We start from the raw sequence: 16,580 nt of genomic DNA on the forward strand, positions 1-16,580 counted from the left end.
GTATTTGCAAAATTTTGGAAAAGGTTTTGAGGCTTACAACTTTGACAGTAAAAAAATATGAAAAATAATCGCAATTTTTATAATAAATAAATATTTAATTATGAAAATTCCTTAACAAATTTCGAATTTTTGATCAGGGACAAATTGGACGATCTTCAGAAATATATGGACGATCATGCCAATCAGTTGAACCAATTTACGAAAGATTTGGAAATTCAGATGGAAAATTCCATGAATCTTTTCCACCTCACGAGACGAATGGAGTTTCAAATGGTGTGGTTTCAAAATAAAAATTTAAATTTCTGGAAGTCGGATTAATTAAAATTTTGAAATTTTCAGACTGAAGAACGATGGGGTGAATTTATTTGGAAATTATCTCGAAATTTTGAGCTGCAATTTGAAGCTATGAAAACATATTATAATGACACGACGCACAGTAATTTGACGTTGATTTGTACCCTGCAAGATTTGATTAATGAATCCATGCGGAAAAGAAATTTGGTAAGGAAATTTTGGAGAAAATTTTGGGGATAAAAATAATTGGGAGAATTTAAAATTATGCGGAAAAAATTGTAATTGAAAAAAACTCGGAGTTTTGACCCTTTGCAAAAATATCTAGTGCGTTAAATTATGGCAAAAAATAGATATGCAACTTTAAATTATGGCAAAAATATGCGAGTTTTTGACCATTGAAAAAAATATGCAAGGTTTTAACCATGTCCAAAAACATGCTGATTTGAATTAAGTATTTGCAAAAAAAGCTGCGGGTTTTTTTACCATGTGCAAAAATACGCTATTTAAAATTATAGGAAAAATGATGATTTAAATTATGAGAGAAAATACTAATTAAAGAAGTTTGCAAAAACAACTGAGAGTTTTTGACCATGCGTAAAAAATGTCTGCTTTAAATTATTGCAAAAAAATATGCTGATTAGAAAATAATTTGCGAAAAAAAATGCTAATAAATTTCTCGTCCACGTGTGCAGTATCAAGACCAAATTTGCGAGTATCAAGACCTGATGCGGGACGCGGACGAAAAGATGCCCATGTTGAAGAAGGAGTATGTTCGGAATCGGGTCAAAGTATGTGCGAAAAATTTTTCAATGAAATTTTGATTGAAAATTTGCACACTTTTTTTGCACAGCACGACTTCATCGTGAGGACGAGGCAAGGAATAAAAACGACGAAGAGAGAGGTCGCCATCACGTTGGAGGACGTGAATCGGAAAAAGGGCGAATTCCGCTCCTTCGTCCACACATTCCAAGCAATCACTGCGGAAAGAGACCGGCTCAAGGCTAAGTGCGTCGGAAACTTATTTTTTAAGGATGACTTATAATCATAAAAATTGTCAAAATCAGCGCATTTAAAATCAATTCTCTGAGAATTTATTTTAAAATTCTGCACGACAAAATTTGTAGAGCGGGCGGAGTTGCCAATTTTCTAAAAATATAGACGACGGTTTTTGACCGTTTTTGAAGGAGGAGATCTCAAGTTTAAGGACCTTTCAGAAAAATTGGAACTCGTCAAAAACGGCTCAAAACTCATCAAAATTGTGAAAATCGAAACAATTTTAATTATTTCTGAGCTATGGGAATTTATTTCTAAATTCTGGACGACGAATTTGTAGTCAGTGAGTTGATTAATGGAATGGAGCTGAGTTTTTTTAAGCCAGTTCCAATTATTCTGAAGATTTCTTAAACTTGAGATCTCCTCCTTCAAAAACGGTCAAAATTTGGAGTACATATTTAAAAAAAGTTAGGACCTGATCTATAAATTTGTCGCTCAGAATTTTATATTAAATCGTGAGGGCGGAGAAGTGGTTCAAAATGTGATGATTATTTTGACGATTTCGGCGATGAGACATTGAGGCAACTCACATAATTTGCATAATAATTTATGATCCCATTTTTGACTAGCTGTGAAACGTTGATTGGGGACGTGGTGACTGGTTATCATACGCGGTACGACCTGCAGAAAGTGGAGCTTGAGGCGGAGGAGGAGGTGAGGAAGTATCGGGCTGAGAAGAATCGTCTTTTGGGACATTTTCCGAACCCGGAGAGCTTCGCGAGGACGTCGCAGCCGTACAAAAACCTCCTCGATCGCAGAGACGAGCACTTGGAGAGGCAAAAACTCAAGGTATTTGCAACGATTGAAATGTGGGCCAAGATTTTGATTTTAATATTTTTCTCGTTTGGGTCGTGTAGTGCATGCGAATTCAGAAACAGTCGGAAGGTACGTGGCGTCATAAATAATTATGGGTGAAATCTTGACATTTTTAACGTTTGACATGTGAAATAATGACATTTTTGAAATTTGAAATCTGAAATACTTACATTTTTTGAGAATTTAAATCTGAAATATTGTAATTTTTATCATTTGTAATCTGAAATATTAACACTTTGACCTTTGACACGTGAAATTTTACCATATTTGACTATTGAAATCTGAAATTTTGACATTTTTAACAATTGAAATTAGAAATCTTGACATTTTTGATCTTTGAAATCATAAATCATGACATTTATGACGCTTTAAATTTGAAATATTGACATCTTTGTCTTTCAAAATTGGAAATGTTGAGATTTCTGTCGTTTTAAATCTGAAATCTTGACATGTTTGACATTCGAAATTTTTACATTTTTGAGCTTTGACACGTGAAATATTGCTATTTTTGACCTATGAAATCTGAAATACTTCCATTTTTGACCTTTCCCCCTGAAATATTGCGCCCGCAGACCTCCGCACGGCCCTGGAAGCCCGTCTTTTGCACGTCGGTTTGAAAATGAAGCACCCCACGGTGACGCCCGAGGAAGGTTTCGTCTTCGGCCGGGCATCCCGTCTGGACTGGGGCCCCGCGAACCTGGTGGCGAAGAAGGCTTATCCAACCCCCATGGCGGTGCGGGAGAAGGTCTGGTGCCCCCCGCCGACGGAGGAGACGGAGATCAAACTCTGCCTGACGGACTCCATCAGAGGCTTCCTCGCCTGGAAGAAGGGGAAATACAGGAAGGTCCCCGATACCCGGGCGTCCATGATGCATGCCGCAGATTAAGTGGGTGAAAAATTGAACTTTTAAATTCATAATTTTCAAAATATTTTGTCAAAATTCAGTATTTTGAGCTGGGTTCTTCCCAGATTTTGGATTTCCGGGGTGGTTACACCCACAAAAAGACGAAAATCTACGTGGAGAAGGCAAAAATACGGGTTTTATGAAGAAATTAACTTTTTATCCCTGCCAAAACATATTGTTTTCATGATTTGTTCTGTATTTTGGCATCTACAAAATATTTTGGGCCTCCTCAGACACACGAAAATATCGTCGCTTAGAATTTCGCTTCGTTTTTCGCTTACTTCCTGATAGGCGAGCTCTGGGGTAAGCGAACAGAAACTCAACTCAGAAGTGGGGTTAAGGTCGCTTAGCTGAAGTCTCAACAAAATTTTGCAAATTTCATAATTTTGGCCATGATATCGATAAGCGAAAAACAAAGCGAAATTCGAAGCGACGATTTTTTCGTGTGTCTGAGGTCCCCCTCTATTTTGACAAGAATTTTAATCATCCTTGATATTGTGTTAAGCGTCCTAAATTTGACACTACATTTGTATACATAGTCACGCCACAAAGTGCAATTCAGTGACGAGTCTGCTGGGAAAACCGGTCTTTCGCGAATTACATCCCATTACTGCCACCACCTTCACATTCACAATGAACTTTAAGCAAAAGTTGTAATGACAAGGAAAAATTTTGAAATAAATGTAAACATTCTTTACACATATTATGCACTTCAATAATTGCAATAAATGGGGGTTATAGTGAATGAGTCGCTTCATTTCATTTCATTTCGAGAGAGAGAAAGGGAAAGTTTTTTTCTGCATGTGCAAATAATATGTAGGTGTACAGATTGGTTTAGTTGGTGACCAATGTGTAAAGGTGGTCTGGTCAGGTTAGGCTACCATTATTTATGTCTTAGAAAAAAAGTGATCGTCATCTCGTCCACATTATTAAAGAGTGTTATTTAATGCCAAAAATGATGTATGATTGTTATGTTATGTTAGTTATGTCACGTTTAATTGTTCTCGTGAATTCTGCGACGTCTAACTTCCTGCACAATCAGGCAAAAAGACGCTATCGAAAGAGTGGACCGGAAGTGAGCTATGATGCGTTAAGATTGATATGTATATGAGTAATATGTAAAAGGTTAGATTTTTGGTCATTTGGTCATTCAACTTGAAACAAGTAGGATCGTTCCGTGTGGGGAAATAGTGATACGTGATTTAGGAAATTTTGAAAATTTGAAGTTTTTGAATTTGAAGTTGTTCCTAAAAATGGAGAGCAGAAAAGTGTTTGTGATTTTCGTATCCACGATTTTACTCGGGCAGGATTATGCGTCCGCCGGATTATTGCAGAGTATAAGGGACGCCGCATTTCTTAAAGGTATGTATAATTATAGATAACCTTAATTAATAGGGTTTGTTAATTAGGATTCTTAATTTCATAAATGTGGAAAAAATTATATGGTAAAAAAAATTCAAAAATTAATTTAAAAAATGTATACGAATTAAATATATTCCAAAAATATACTCAAAAGTTATATGCATATGGAAAAGTTACAAATTATATTCAAAATTATATTCGAAAATTATATTCAGAATTTGTACACCTTTATGTTGAACCTGCATTAAAAAATTATATGCAGAAATTAAATATATGAAAAAAAGGGTTTACATTCATGCAAAAATTGGTCACATACAAAAATTCCATTACAAATTATATGTAAAAATTGCATATAAAAATTATATTAAAAAACTTGTATGTACAAATTTTATTCAAAATTCTACCATAAAAATTAACTACAAAATTAAAATTATATTTACAAAACATACTCAAAAGTTACATATATATATACGTTCAAAAAATGCAAAACTTGCATGCAAAAATTATATGCAGAAATTAATTGCAAATTAATTGCTAATTAGATGAGGACACCGTCGCCCGCTCGAACTACGGGGTGACGCCGCTCTTCGCCAACACCCCGACGGAGCCGGAACCCTCCTTTTTCGAGAAATATTACCCCTCCGTCCTCCCCTCAGACCGGTCTTCGTCCTCGTCCTCCACCCCTTCCCTGCCACCGCCCTGCCCGCCCGGCGACTTTCTCTGCCTCGCCCAGAGAAACATGAAGCACACGCTGGGCTCCGAAATGACCAACGCCATCGTCAAAAGCGTCGCCACCCTCATGACAGAAATGCTCAATACGACGATCTCCCGCAGTTTGGACATCGTCCAGAAAGCGCAGGGATCGCATGATGCGCAAAAGGAGGCGGAAGCGAGGGCCGCGATGAGCGCGGTGGGCACGGCGCTGTCCACCGTGAGCACGAAAGTGATCCAGGGCGTGGCATCGTTTGTGAAGGTGTCGCTGTCAGGAGCGATGTGGGATTTGTTTGGGAATGTGATGAAGGCTGCGACGGGGGGAGTGGGGGCAGGAGGGGCAATGGGGGGAATGGGGGGAGGTGCGAGAGTGTTGGGCGGCGATAAGGTACAAGATAAGCCCGTACCCGTTTTTGTGCAGGACCCGAAACCGGTGGGGCTGAGTGACCCGGTTCTTATCACGCCGAGCAATATGTATATTCCGACCCAGAATGGGAACGAGATTAAGAGGAGGGCGGGTATCGGGGAGAAGGGGGGCGAAGAATGAGGAGACCGATGGAACGTGGTCATAAAACACGAGGACGACACGTGTTATGAACTTGTCTGCACATTTACATAAATACACAAAAGATGACGGTTTTGAAGCATATTTAATTTGTGGATTTTATTTTATTTTACGACGGAAGTGGTGTTATATTATTATTATATTTTTGTTGTTGGTAATAAATAAATTGTTGCACGTTAAGCCAAAGGACGACTCATTTGCATATTTAAACATTTATTTGTTTTAGTATTACATTTAAGTTTAATTAATTTATAATTTACATATTTACGACTGAAGAGGAGGAAGATGATTTTTGTCGAGTTCTTATTCTTCCTCGAGGAAATCGAATTCATCCGTAATTTCGGAAATAGTGACGCCATTTTTTACGGAATCGTCATTTTGTTCATTTTTTGAAATACTGACACCATTTGTGGTGACGCTGTGGTCATTTTGTTCAATTTCTGAAACACTGACACTATTTTTGGTGACGTTATCGTCATACTTTTCAATTTTTGAAATTGTGGCGACGCTATCGTCCTCTTGAATTTGATACGACGACGAAGAGGGCACACAAGTTGAGACAAACTCGGAAGTGACGACTTCCGTCGCCGAGGTGTCATTGCTGACCAAAGATGACGACGAAGACAACGACACATCTTGCTCTTCTTTTCTTGTATCGTCCACTTTTCCGCTAAAACTGACATCGTCCCCGTCCCCCTCGTCACTGTCGCTCGCTTCCGTCGCCGTCGCGGGAATAATGACCACCGCGACTTGGTCATTCCCGACGATCGTGTTGGTCGAAAGGGACGATGAAATTGAGGAGGATGACGCCGAAGCGATCGAAATTCGGGGCGGGGCGGCAGATTGTGGCGCCGCGACGACTTTGACGCCGTCGTCCATGTCGACGCGTTCTTGGCGCTCGAGTTGTTTTCTAGCCTCGCTCTCCTTCCGTTTCCGGTCGGCGTTGTTCTTTTTTAGGGCATTTTGTGGGGGCGGGGGTTCCGTGACGGAGGGACCTTTTCGGACGGCGATCATGGTGCTTTTGACGATTTCGTGGAGCGGGATGTCCTCCCAGGAAGTCATTCGGCAGGAAAGGTCCCACAGCTTTTGGGCCACGGAGGACTTCGTGGCGAGCTTGTTGACCGAGCTGATTTTACAGTTGGAGAAAAAGTGGCCCCCTTCCCCCTCGAATTTGGAGGAGATGGCGGCGTAGAGGACGCCGTCGGCGCCTTGTTCTGGGGTCTGAAGAAAGAAAGAAATAAAGGCATTAAGATTAAGCTTAAATTATGGTTAAGTTTAAGGTGCTATAGGATGACGACTATGACGAGTTGGGATGGCATAGATTTTTAGTATCAGTCTACCCCAATTCAATCTCTTTGCATGCAAAGTTCTAAAATGGCATCAATTTCACGAGTCGTCACATAAATGAAACTTTTCATGTGGTAATGCTAACAATGCGATGGTGTAAGTGGAACCCTCCGATTTGGTTGAAATTTTGAATTTACGTGGTCCAAGTCAATACAACCTAACGTTTCTTCAGGCAGTTTGTGCGATAGGTAAAATGGCAAATGAATTAGGAATCCTTTTCAAATCGATAGTTCTGTAGTGGCAAAAATTAACTCAACCATTTAAAGTAAATATGAAAAATGGGATTTTCTAAAATGGATTAAAATTTTCTAACTTTCTAGATTTTTAAAATGGAGTTTTGGGATAAATTATGCAGAATTTTATACTTTTATGTAAACTTTACAATATTCAGTTAATTTTTGTAGGACAGAACTATCGATTTGGAAATAATATTTAATAGTGAATTAATTTGTCATTTTTTTCACACAAAATTTCCTCTAAAATAAATTCGCTATTTTTTGAAAATTGATAGATTTGTACTACCAAAAACTAAGTATGCATTAAAGTACTTTGCGAAACATATTAAAAACAAGCTACAAAATTTATTTTGTGGCACCGAAGTTTACCAAATTCTTTTACTTTTCATACTTTTTTTAATAAGTTAATTTTTGTCACTTCGAAACTATCAATTTGAAAAGGATTGCTAATCCATTTATAATTTTTTCAATTTTAACGAGTATGTGGTCATGAATCTAGATCGAAACTAAAATCAAATGGACCAGTTGTTGGATTTTGAAACGAATTTCGACTTTGTAATGTTACTCGTCTCGGAAATCTTGCCGTTAATAATTAACGGCAATTATGAATTTATAAAATATGCAAAATGGTATATCGACTTTGAAGTTTGTTTAATTTGCTGCAAAATATTTTTTTGCTCAGATTTTCATTAATTTTAGCCTTATCTTTTAAATAATACGTTTTTAACAAGTATTTTACTTATCATGGACCTAAACCGAATCTAAAATCAAATTTACAGATTATTGATTTTTTGCCAAATTAATTTCGACTTTGAAGTGCTACAATCGTTTCGGAAATCGTGTTGCAAATTCGATATTTAAAAAATAGCTAAATTTTATGAAAATTTACAATTTACAATTTTTCCATTGAAGTTTTTGATACAAAATTAAAAATTCGAGGAAAACAGTATTTTGCTTTAAATTTGCAACAACCAGTCGTGTCCTAATTTTTACACAAAACTTATTTGTATTTAGTGGATTACATATTGTCTGAAAATAATCTGGAAGAACATGCATGGCTGCCACACCCATTATTAAAAATTCAATCCAGATCATGCTTGTGAAATTCAGGAAACCTAGAAAAATTGACAATTAACTACTTATAGTAGAAAAAGTTGAAAAGTTCAACTTTGTTTCAAAAATTATTCTTTTTAATTTAAAATTTTGACGACAAAATTATTTGTTACTGCAAATCGACGCATCTAAATAAATTGCAGCTTATTTTAATTAGTATATTATATATTTTTCGACGTTGGACTTTCACATTTTGCGACAGAATTTGAAATTCATATGAAATTTTATATTAAACACATTCACATAAACAATGAAATATTAAAAAACAAGAAATTTCAAGTAATTTGAGAAATTTGAGAAATTTGAGAACGTACATACCAAACAATTTAATTCGAATTTTTTACGACTATTTCCAAAAAAGAATTGTCATTCTCATTTCCCACTGCTTGCACCTAACTTGTTATTCAATAAATTAATATTTATCCAAACTTTATTTGATTTTATAGTATTTTCAATAAATTTCCTCAAAACTGAACTCACCAATTGTTTTCAACTTGACAGTGTTTTGTACTGGCAAAAATTAGTTTGGTATTATTAATTACACAAAACTATAAAAAGTTGCATTTATCTGACAATTCGCGAAATTGATGCCATTTAAGAAATTTGCATGTAAAACGGTTGAATTGGGGCGGACTAGTATTAAAAATGACAGACCAACGCGTCATCCCAAAGCACCTTAAGTCCTAAGCGAATTGTAAATTGTTAATTGTAATTTTTCATACTTTGATACAAAGTTAAATTGTGGTCCTAATTATGGAACGATCAATTAAAAAAAATTAGCGAATTAATTTTTAATGAAATTTATTTCGAAAAAAAACTGCTAATGGAGTTGGAGCAATTTTTTTATCGATACTTTCATAATACCAAGTTTGCATTTATCCCAAAATACATACGCGAAATTGATGCCATTTCGGAAATTTGCATGCAAAGAGGTTGAATTGGGGGAAATTAAATTAATTCCAGCTTAATTAATTACCTTGTAAAAAAATCTGAATAAGAATTTGAAGGTGAGAATGAGGCCCATATTTTTGTACAAATCGGTATGGACGACGCCTGGGTGGACGGCGTAGACGCGGAGGTGCACCCCTTCCTTCTCCAGCTTGGCGTTGAGATGCTTCGTGGACACGACTTGCATCAGTTTGGAGGACATGTAGGCCATCGATTTGCAGTACATTTGCCTATATGCAAATTAGATTTTAATTAATATTTAAATTATCGTAAGGCTGGATGATTCATCATAAAATAAAATACACACATTTTAAATCATTTCTCTCCTCTGGGAATTTATTTTAAAATTCTGGACTAGAAATTTATAGAGCACGTCGTAAGTTTGTAAAAATATGCACTCCAAATTTTGACCGTTTTTGAATTGCCAATTTTTTTGAAAATGTACAGTCCAGGTTTTGACACCTTTTGGTTGGGCGGAGGAGAATTGAAGTTTAAGAAGCCTGCAGAAAAATTGGAACTCGTCGAAATTGGCTCAAAAAACTCAACGTCATTCAATTAATCAACTCACTGATTACAAATTTTGGTCGTCCAGAATTTTAAAATAAGTTTCCAGAGTGGAGAAATGATTAAAAATATGCTAATTTTTACGATTTTGGTGATAATAAAGTTATATTTATGAAGTTTTACGTCATGTTGATATCGTCAAAGTCGATTTTGCCCCCGTACTGCGCGGCGGAGGAGACGTTGACGATCCGACTGGTTCGTCCGGACCGTCCCCCACGGATTAGTTTGGGGAGGAGGAGATTAATCAGGAGGAAGTGGGAGAGATAGTTGACCTGAAATGTAGACTCGTTTCCGTCCTCGGTGACGCTGTAGGGAACAGACATGATCCCACCTGATTTTAAAATTTTGATTTTGAAATTGATTCCGAAATTTTGAAAGCTAGATTTATGAAAAAATGGGACACATACCGTTGTTGATGAGGATGTGAATTTTAGGATACTTGACGATGATTTTGTTAGCGAAATCGCGGACGGATTGGAGCGACGTGAGGTCGAGTGCGAGTACGTTCGTTGTTCCGGTGACGATTCCGGAATTTCGTAGTTTTTCGACCGCTTCGGTCCCAGAGACTTTATTTCGACAGCCTGGAAATTGACAAAGTTTTTTTTTTGCAGGAGTGGTCAAAATACATTAGTTTGAGCTTCGGGGGTTTGTATTCTCAGGGCTGTTACACCCACAAAAAAATGAGAATCTACATACGTGCAGAAGATAACGAAAATTCATGATTTATGAAGAAATTAACTTTACATGTATCGCCGTTAAACTTTTGTGTAAATATTTAAAAAATCATGAAAGATTTTGACAGCGATAAAATGTTATTTTCTTCACAAAACCTGTATTTTCGTTAGACTTTTGCCTTTTCCACGCAGATTTTGGTCTTTTGTGGGTGTCTCAGCACCGGAAATCCAAATTTCCTGAGAACATCGGAGTCCAACATGCTGCATTTCATCCAAGTATTTTGACCTGACTGACAATGAGAGTAAGTTCAACGCCAAACAAGAAATTTGATCAAATACTTTTTCACAAATAGGTGCAATCTTTGTTATGGAGAAGTAGAAACTGAATTTTTTTGAAAATTATGAAGAAAATTATGAATCTGCATCTTATTTTCGTACGACTTTTGCCCCCTTCACGTAGATTTTATGGGTGTGGTATATATGACACCCCTAGAAATCCAAACCCTGGGAAGAGCTGGGCTCAAAATGCAGTAATATTTCCGACTTTTTTGTAGGGGGTAAAAAATTGTGGGGATTATACCGATTACGACGTGCATGTCCAGGATGAGTAATTTTTTAACGATTTCAATCCCGATTCCTCTCCCTCCCCCGGTCACGACGGCCACCTCGCCCGGGCGACGAGGCACCTCTGCAGAAATTCATGACAAATTATGTTTCTGAATTTGTTACGTAATAATTCATGACGGGACAAATTATGAATTTACGTATGCCGGGATGGATTTGTGCTCACTTTGTAAATCGAATTTCCTATGAAATGTAAAGATTTCTATTAAGTTTGCGAGGACTCCGACCCTGTAGAAGATGAGGGTGTTCCATAATCTCCGAAAAAAGCCGGACGCTCCCCCCGTGGGGGGTTTAAGGGCGGGTTTGGCTTTGTCAGCCATGGTTTATTTTGGGGGGTAAAAATGAAGAAATTGTTTATAAATGTTGGAGTCAAAGGGTGAACCAGGATCAGCAGAAATGGACAAAAGTGTGCGAAAAAGAAGGTGGTTACGATAAAGAGGATGATGATTCGTGCGAATTTTCAACATTATTAAACACAAGGCCAGACCAGACAGTGCAGTTACCAATAACCAATATCAATGAATAAGGATCGATAATTGAGCAGAGGGCGGATATGTATTTATATATGTAGGAAAAAATTGCTGAAATATATATTTTGGAAAAAAATGTCAAAACATTTCCGAAATATGTATATGAAAAAACATGAATATGTATAAGACTTTTGGAAAAATTTATACTCTTGAATTTATCTGTATTTAATACTCTGAACTTTTTTGTGGCAAAATTCGTTGAAATGAAATTTTTACAATATATATGTATTTTGAAAAAAAATATGCCGTTCACAGATTTCCATATTTAGGGGAAACCTTTATGAATATTTCTGAAAACCTGGAAATGTGTGACAATATGAAAGGAAAGAATATTTTGAAATTTGTATGCTCTATTAAAGTTAAGGACAAAGTTTGACCGTGATAAAATGAAAAGGTTGAAAATAAATACTTATCCGGCCTCTTGACAGCTCGTGCTATACAGCTTGTACATTTTGTGGTGACTGAGAGGACAACTATGTATGTGTGTACACGATGACTTTTTTTGACCTGCTGCTTCTGATATGCGCTTATCTATCTGCTCGTTGCGCATTGATATCAAACTTTAACACATTTATGTAAGTATGATGAAAGCATAATGCATTTTTGTCCTGATTTTATGTAAGTGGTGTCATTTATTTATCCTAAAAAATTTCTTCGGTTTGTGTTAAATTGTGAACTTTGTACGTCATTTTTTTGTAAAACAAGAAAAATTATGAAGAATATATTTCCTCCAATACAGTAATAAATACCGTAAACATTTATACACGTCATTTTTAACCCGAGTCAGAGCTTTCGTACTCGTCATGATTGTCTGTCTGTGTATCGAGTAAAGCTTACTTGAACTTTTGGACACAACTTATTAAAAACAACCTGACTCGGGCCAAATGAGGCTTCAGTGCAGGTTATTTTTTACATTTGAAATCCGAAATATTGACGTTATTTAGCTAAAATGTGAAATTTGCATGTTTTTAGCCCGAGTCAGGTCTTATGTACTAGTCATGGTTGTCTGTCTGTCGATTACGCTAGTAAAATTTCTCCAATCGAGTTGAAAATTTTGATACATGTAGAACATGCAAAATTAGAAGCGAATTGGAAGATTAGGAAAAATGTGTGCAAAAATTTAAATGATTTAAAGTTGTTGTGGTTGTATAATACCCACCTTAATTATGTATTAGTAACACCCTGTCTCGGGCTAAATGAAGCTGCGCCCTGGGTTTTATTTGTATGCATGCGGTGTCATTTATCCTAAAAAACATTTGTCGGGACTACACGTTAAATCATGAAATTTATCCTGTTACATCATTTTTTTATGAAATTTTATGATTAAAAAAAAGTAAAACATGAAAAATGATGTAGATCATTTCCCTTATTTCCTCGAATAAAAATAGACACGGCTATGTTTCATGGGTCATTTTGTAGTCTTATTTTTTATTCCTTTTTACGTCATCCATTAAACTTTAGTGTGATTACATACATAAATTTCTATTGCACATTCAATTCAACCAACAACCAATTATTTTTAACTGTTTATTTAACTAACTGCGTACGAACGAACGAACGAACTGACTCTTTTTTGACCTGGCTGACTCTAAAATAAAAAGGAAATTTCACACGCTAACTACCTAATTTACATACATATTTAATTAAATTTATCCACTAATTAATTAATCCTAAATAAATTAGCAATACTGATTTGAGACATTTACATGTATGTATATTTACTTTTAACGCTTTACAATTTCTGTATTTCAGTTCTCCGAGTATTGTTGGGATTTTAATTTTATTTTTAAGAAATAAAATTATGGCACAGCATTTTCAAGAAAATATGTAAATTTATGTAAATATTTACCAGACTAGAGGTAGGAACTCATCATTTGTTTTTAAATTTGATTATCTAGTACAAAAAAAATATAAAAAATTAATCAAAAAAAGTGTGTAAGAGAAAATAAAAGAATTTGAGAAAATTTGAATGTACAAAAATTCTGTTATAAAAAAATCAAATAAAATTGTAAATAAAATTTGAAAAATTTTTTGTAATAATTATGAATTATGAATTAATTATTTGTGTAATTTTAACCTATTTGATATGTTCGGCAAGCATTTGTTCCTTATTTTTTCTTTATTTTGCTGGTAAATATTTTGGATGACATAAAATCTCAGATCGGATTTTATGATTATTATTGGCACGTATAAATTGTAAGTGGGGGATTTATTTAGTGGTAAAAATTGGGGGGGGGAGGAGGGCAGGGGAATTAATTAATTATTTAGGTATAACTTAAAAAAATTGTCAGTCGTATTTTTATTTTTAATAATTTTACAAATTGGCGTTAAAATTAGTCTAAAATTTCTAATTACAATTAATTAATTTTAACTTGATGAAATTTGATATGGCCGTTTTGTTTGATAGTTAAGTAATAGTCGTCGTTGTGGATTTGTAGATATTTACATATTTTTAGGAATTATGAATTTTTTTGAAAAAGTATTCATATTTTTCACGACTAGTTAATTAGATAGACACGTGACTTATTTACAGGTCCGTATACGAATTAAGTATTTTTTTACAGGTGTAATTTTACAGGAGAATTCTTTCATCTTACACGATATGAAACGATGATGAGTATATTTTTTATCCAGTATTTATTCATTTATGAAGTATGAAGATCGACGAGGTTTTGTTAAATTGATGAGTTTTTTCTTCATGACATCGTTGTTGTCGCCTGAGGAGGAAGATACGTACGGAAATTGTGATGATGATGACGATGATGACGAGATGATGAGGACGACGGGACGACGACGACGATGGGCTTACAATTTAAGCGTGTTTGAACCAAAGACAACTTCGAAGAGCTGGAAAAAGAGGGAGAGAAATGGTTAAAATTTTAGTTATCGTATGTTTAATTTGATTACTGATCGTCAAAATTAGCACGTTTTTTATCGTTTTTTTTTTGTTGTAGGAATTTATTCAAAGTTTCTGGACGAGAAATTTGTGAAGGAGGGAGATGCCCATTTTTTAGAAATATGTATACAGTCCAGATTTTGACATTTTTTGGCGGAGAAGATCTCAAGTTTAGGAAGCCTTCAGAAAAATTGAAACTTATCGAAACTGGGTTAAAAAATCAGTATCGTTTCATTAATCAACTCACTGACGGCAAATTTGTCGCCCAGAATTTTAAAACAAATTCTCAAAGGGAAAAAATGATTAAAATGTGCGAATTTTGGCGAGTTTTTTTAGTCAGTTTCGATGAGTTTACATTTTTCTGAAGGCTTCTTAAGTTTAAGATCCCCTAATTCGAAAAGTGTCAAAATCTGGAGTGTGCACATATTTGTTTTTAATTGGGAGCTCCAAAATTAGTGGTCCAGAATTGTAAAATAAATTCATGTGCTGATTTTGACGATGAGTTATCGAAAGAAATTATATGATTTTTTTAAAGAAATATCTTACGAGAGGACGTAGCAGCATTGAAGATGGCGGCGGAGGAGGGTGTGAGATGTGGGGGCGACATAGTGGAATAGTTTCCGTTCGAGTTGTACGCGGAATGTGGGGTGGACGTGTTGGAGGACGCGTAGCCGCCCTGGTTTCTGGGTGAGGACCCCGTCGATGAGGAATTGTTCGTCCCGTTGACCGCCCCCAAGCCGTTGCCCAGCCCGTTATTATTATTATTATTGCCCCGTCCCCCGCCGCCCCCACCGCCCCCACCACCCATCGAGGTGGAGTACTCTTCTAGAAGAAAAAACCTGACCATCAAAATCAAACAGTTATTTGGTGATTGGTGATTGGAAGTTTTTTTGGGCAGGGGGATATTTTTTGGGGGTGGAAAAGATGGCCAATCATTTTTTTATCGGGGTGGAATTATTTTTTGAGGAGTTTAATAATTATGACGTAAATTTAGACACGTGCTTTACTTTTGAAAAAAAAATTTCTCAAGGTGGAATATCAACTAGAAAATTTGGATTATTAAAAAAAATATACAATTAACTTTGCTTCTCCAAGTTTTTTTTTCAATTTTCTCGCAGTTTTTTTGACTTCGTATTTCTTGCGTGCCTTGCTTTGTAATACAGTAAATGTGACAAAACGAAACTCTAATTTTAAGGTGAAAGTTTGGTTGGATATGACAAAATTGCGAAACTTTGACGTCCGAAAAAAAATTTAATTGGATTTATTTTAGGTTTTTTTAATAATCCAGATTTTCGGCTGACTTCATTGGCACAGGAAGGAATCTTGAGAATAGTGTTTCGAAAAGTGAAGCACGTGTGTGTTATTAATTGTACGTGGGGCGTCTGTTTGATGTTAAAAAGAGTATTTTTTGGACACGTACCATCGTTCCACTGGGAATTTCCGGTTTCGAGACCCGTGTAGGCGTTGAATCCGGTCATATTATTCGGAACGGCGGGACTTCTCGGAGCGGTTAAAGAGAGTTGATTGTTTCTGGGCATACTGGAAATTTAAGGAGAAAATTAGTTGGTTTAAATTTCTGGTGGGTTATTTAACAAAAGTGGGCAAAATATTGTGTCAAAATGCCGTATTTTGAGCAGGGTTTAAATTTCCAGGGGTGTTATGTATACCCACAAAAACACAAGAATCTACGTACAAGAATAGAAATTGGTAGTTTTGAAAATCATAATTTTGAATCGGCTAATATCAAAATTCATAGTACTGAATCTCCTAAAAAATTAATAATTTCGAATTCGTATTTTTAACCCTTTGAACCGTAACGACGACAATAGTCGTTTTATAAGAAATGGTTTAATTCGGGAGTACGACAAAAGTCGTCCTGAAAAATCGTGGTCATGGCGCGGAAGGACGACAATTGTCGTTTCTAGGAGGTCATTGATTTTCAC

The 16,580-nt window shown here is 35.8% G+C and overlaps 3 protein-coding genes across 5 annotated transcripts in view; 1 reads left to right on the forward strand and 2 right to left on the reverse strand.

Annotated features, from left to right (window-relative positions):
• Positions 1-4,129: 4,129 nt before the first annotated feature.
• On the forward strand, positions 4,130-5,897 carry LOC110859142. The gene is made up of 2 exons (XM_022108013.2): positions 4,130-4,429; positions 4,972-5,897. Exons 1-2 carry the CDS (start codon positions 4,321-4,323, stop codon positions 5,685-5,687), a joined length of 825 nt encoding a protein of 274 aa, XP_021963705.1. The 5' UTR covers positions 4,130-4,320; the 3' UTR covers positions 5,688-5,897.
• Position 5,898: 1 nt separating this feature from the next.
• Positions 5,899-11,736, reverse strand: LOC110859144 (dehydrogenase/reductase SDR family member on chromosome X). The gene is made up of 6 exons (XM_022108014.2): positions 11,378-11,736; positions 11,168-11,275; positions 10,321-10,494; positions 10,037-10,244; positions 9,378-9,579; positions 5,899-6,926 (listed from the first exon to the last, which is right to left on the reverse strand). The coding sequence occupies exons 1-6, from the start codon at positions 11,529-11,531 to the stop codon at positions 6,009-6,011; spliced, it is 1,764 nt and encodes a 587-aa protein (XP_021963706.1). The 5' UTR covers positions 11,532-11,736; the 3' UTR covers positions 5,899-6,008.
• Positions 11,737-13,145: 1,409 nt separating this feature from the next.
• The window catches only part of LOC110859056 (transcription factor collier), a 57,129-nt gene continuing 53,694 nt past the window's right edge, over positions 13,146-16,580 (reverse strand). For 2 of the 3 annotated variants that reach the window (XM_022107918.2, XM_035859233.1), the window contains exons 15-17: positions 16,058-16,176; positions 15,184-15,462; positions 13,146-14,588 (exon numbers count right to left, since the gene is read on the reverse strand). In XM_022107918.2, the coding sequence (XP_021963610.2) occupies positions 14,554-14,588; positions 15,184-15,462; positions 16,058-16,176 (433 nt within the window). In that variant the 3' untranslated portion in view covers positions 13,146-14,553. Of the gene's footprint in view, positions 14,589-15,183; positions 15,477-16,057; positions 16,177-16,580 lie in introns of those variants that run through there. The other variant, XM_035859234.1, reaches the window with a different exon arrangement.

Source organism: Folsomia candida, unplaced genomic scaffold (genome assembly GCF_002217175.1).
Source record: "Folsomia candida strain VU population unplaced genomic scaffold, ASM221717v1 Fcan01_Sc024, whole genome shotgun sequence".
Taxonomy (NCBI): domain Eukaryota; kingdom Metazoa; phylum Arthropoda; class Collembola; order Entomobryomorpha; family Isotomidae; genus Folsomia; species Folsomia candida.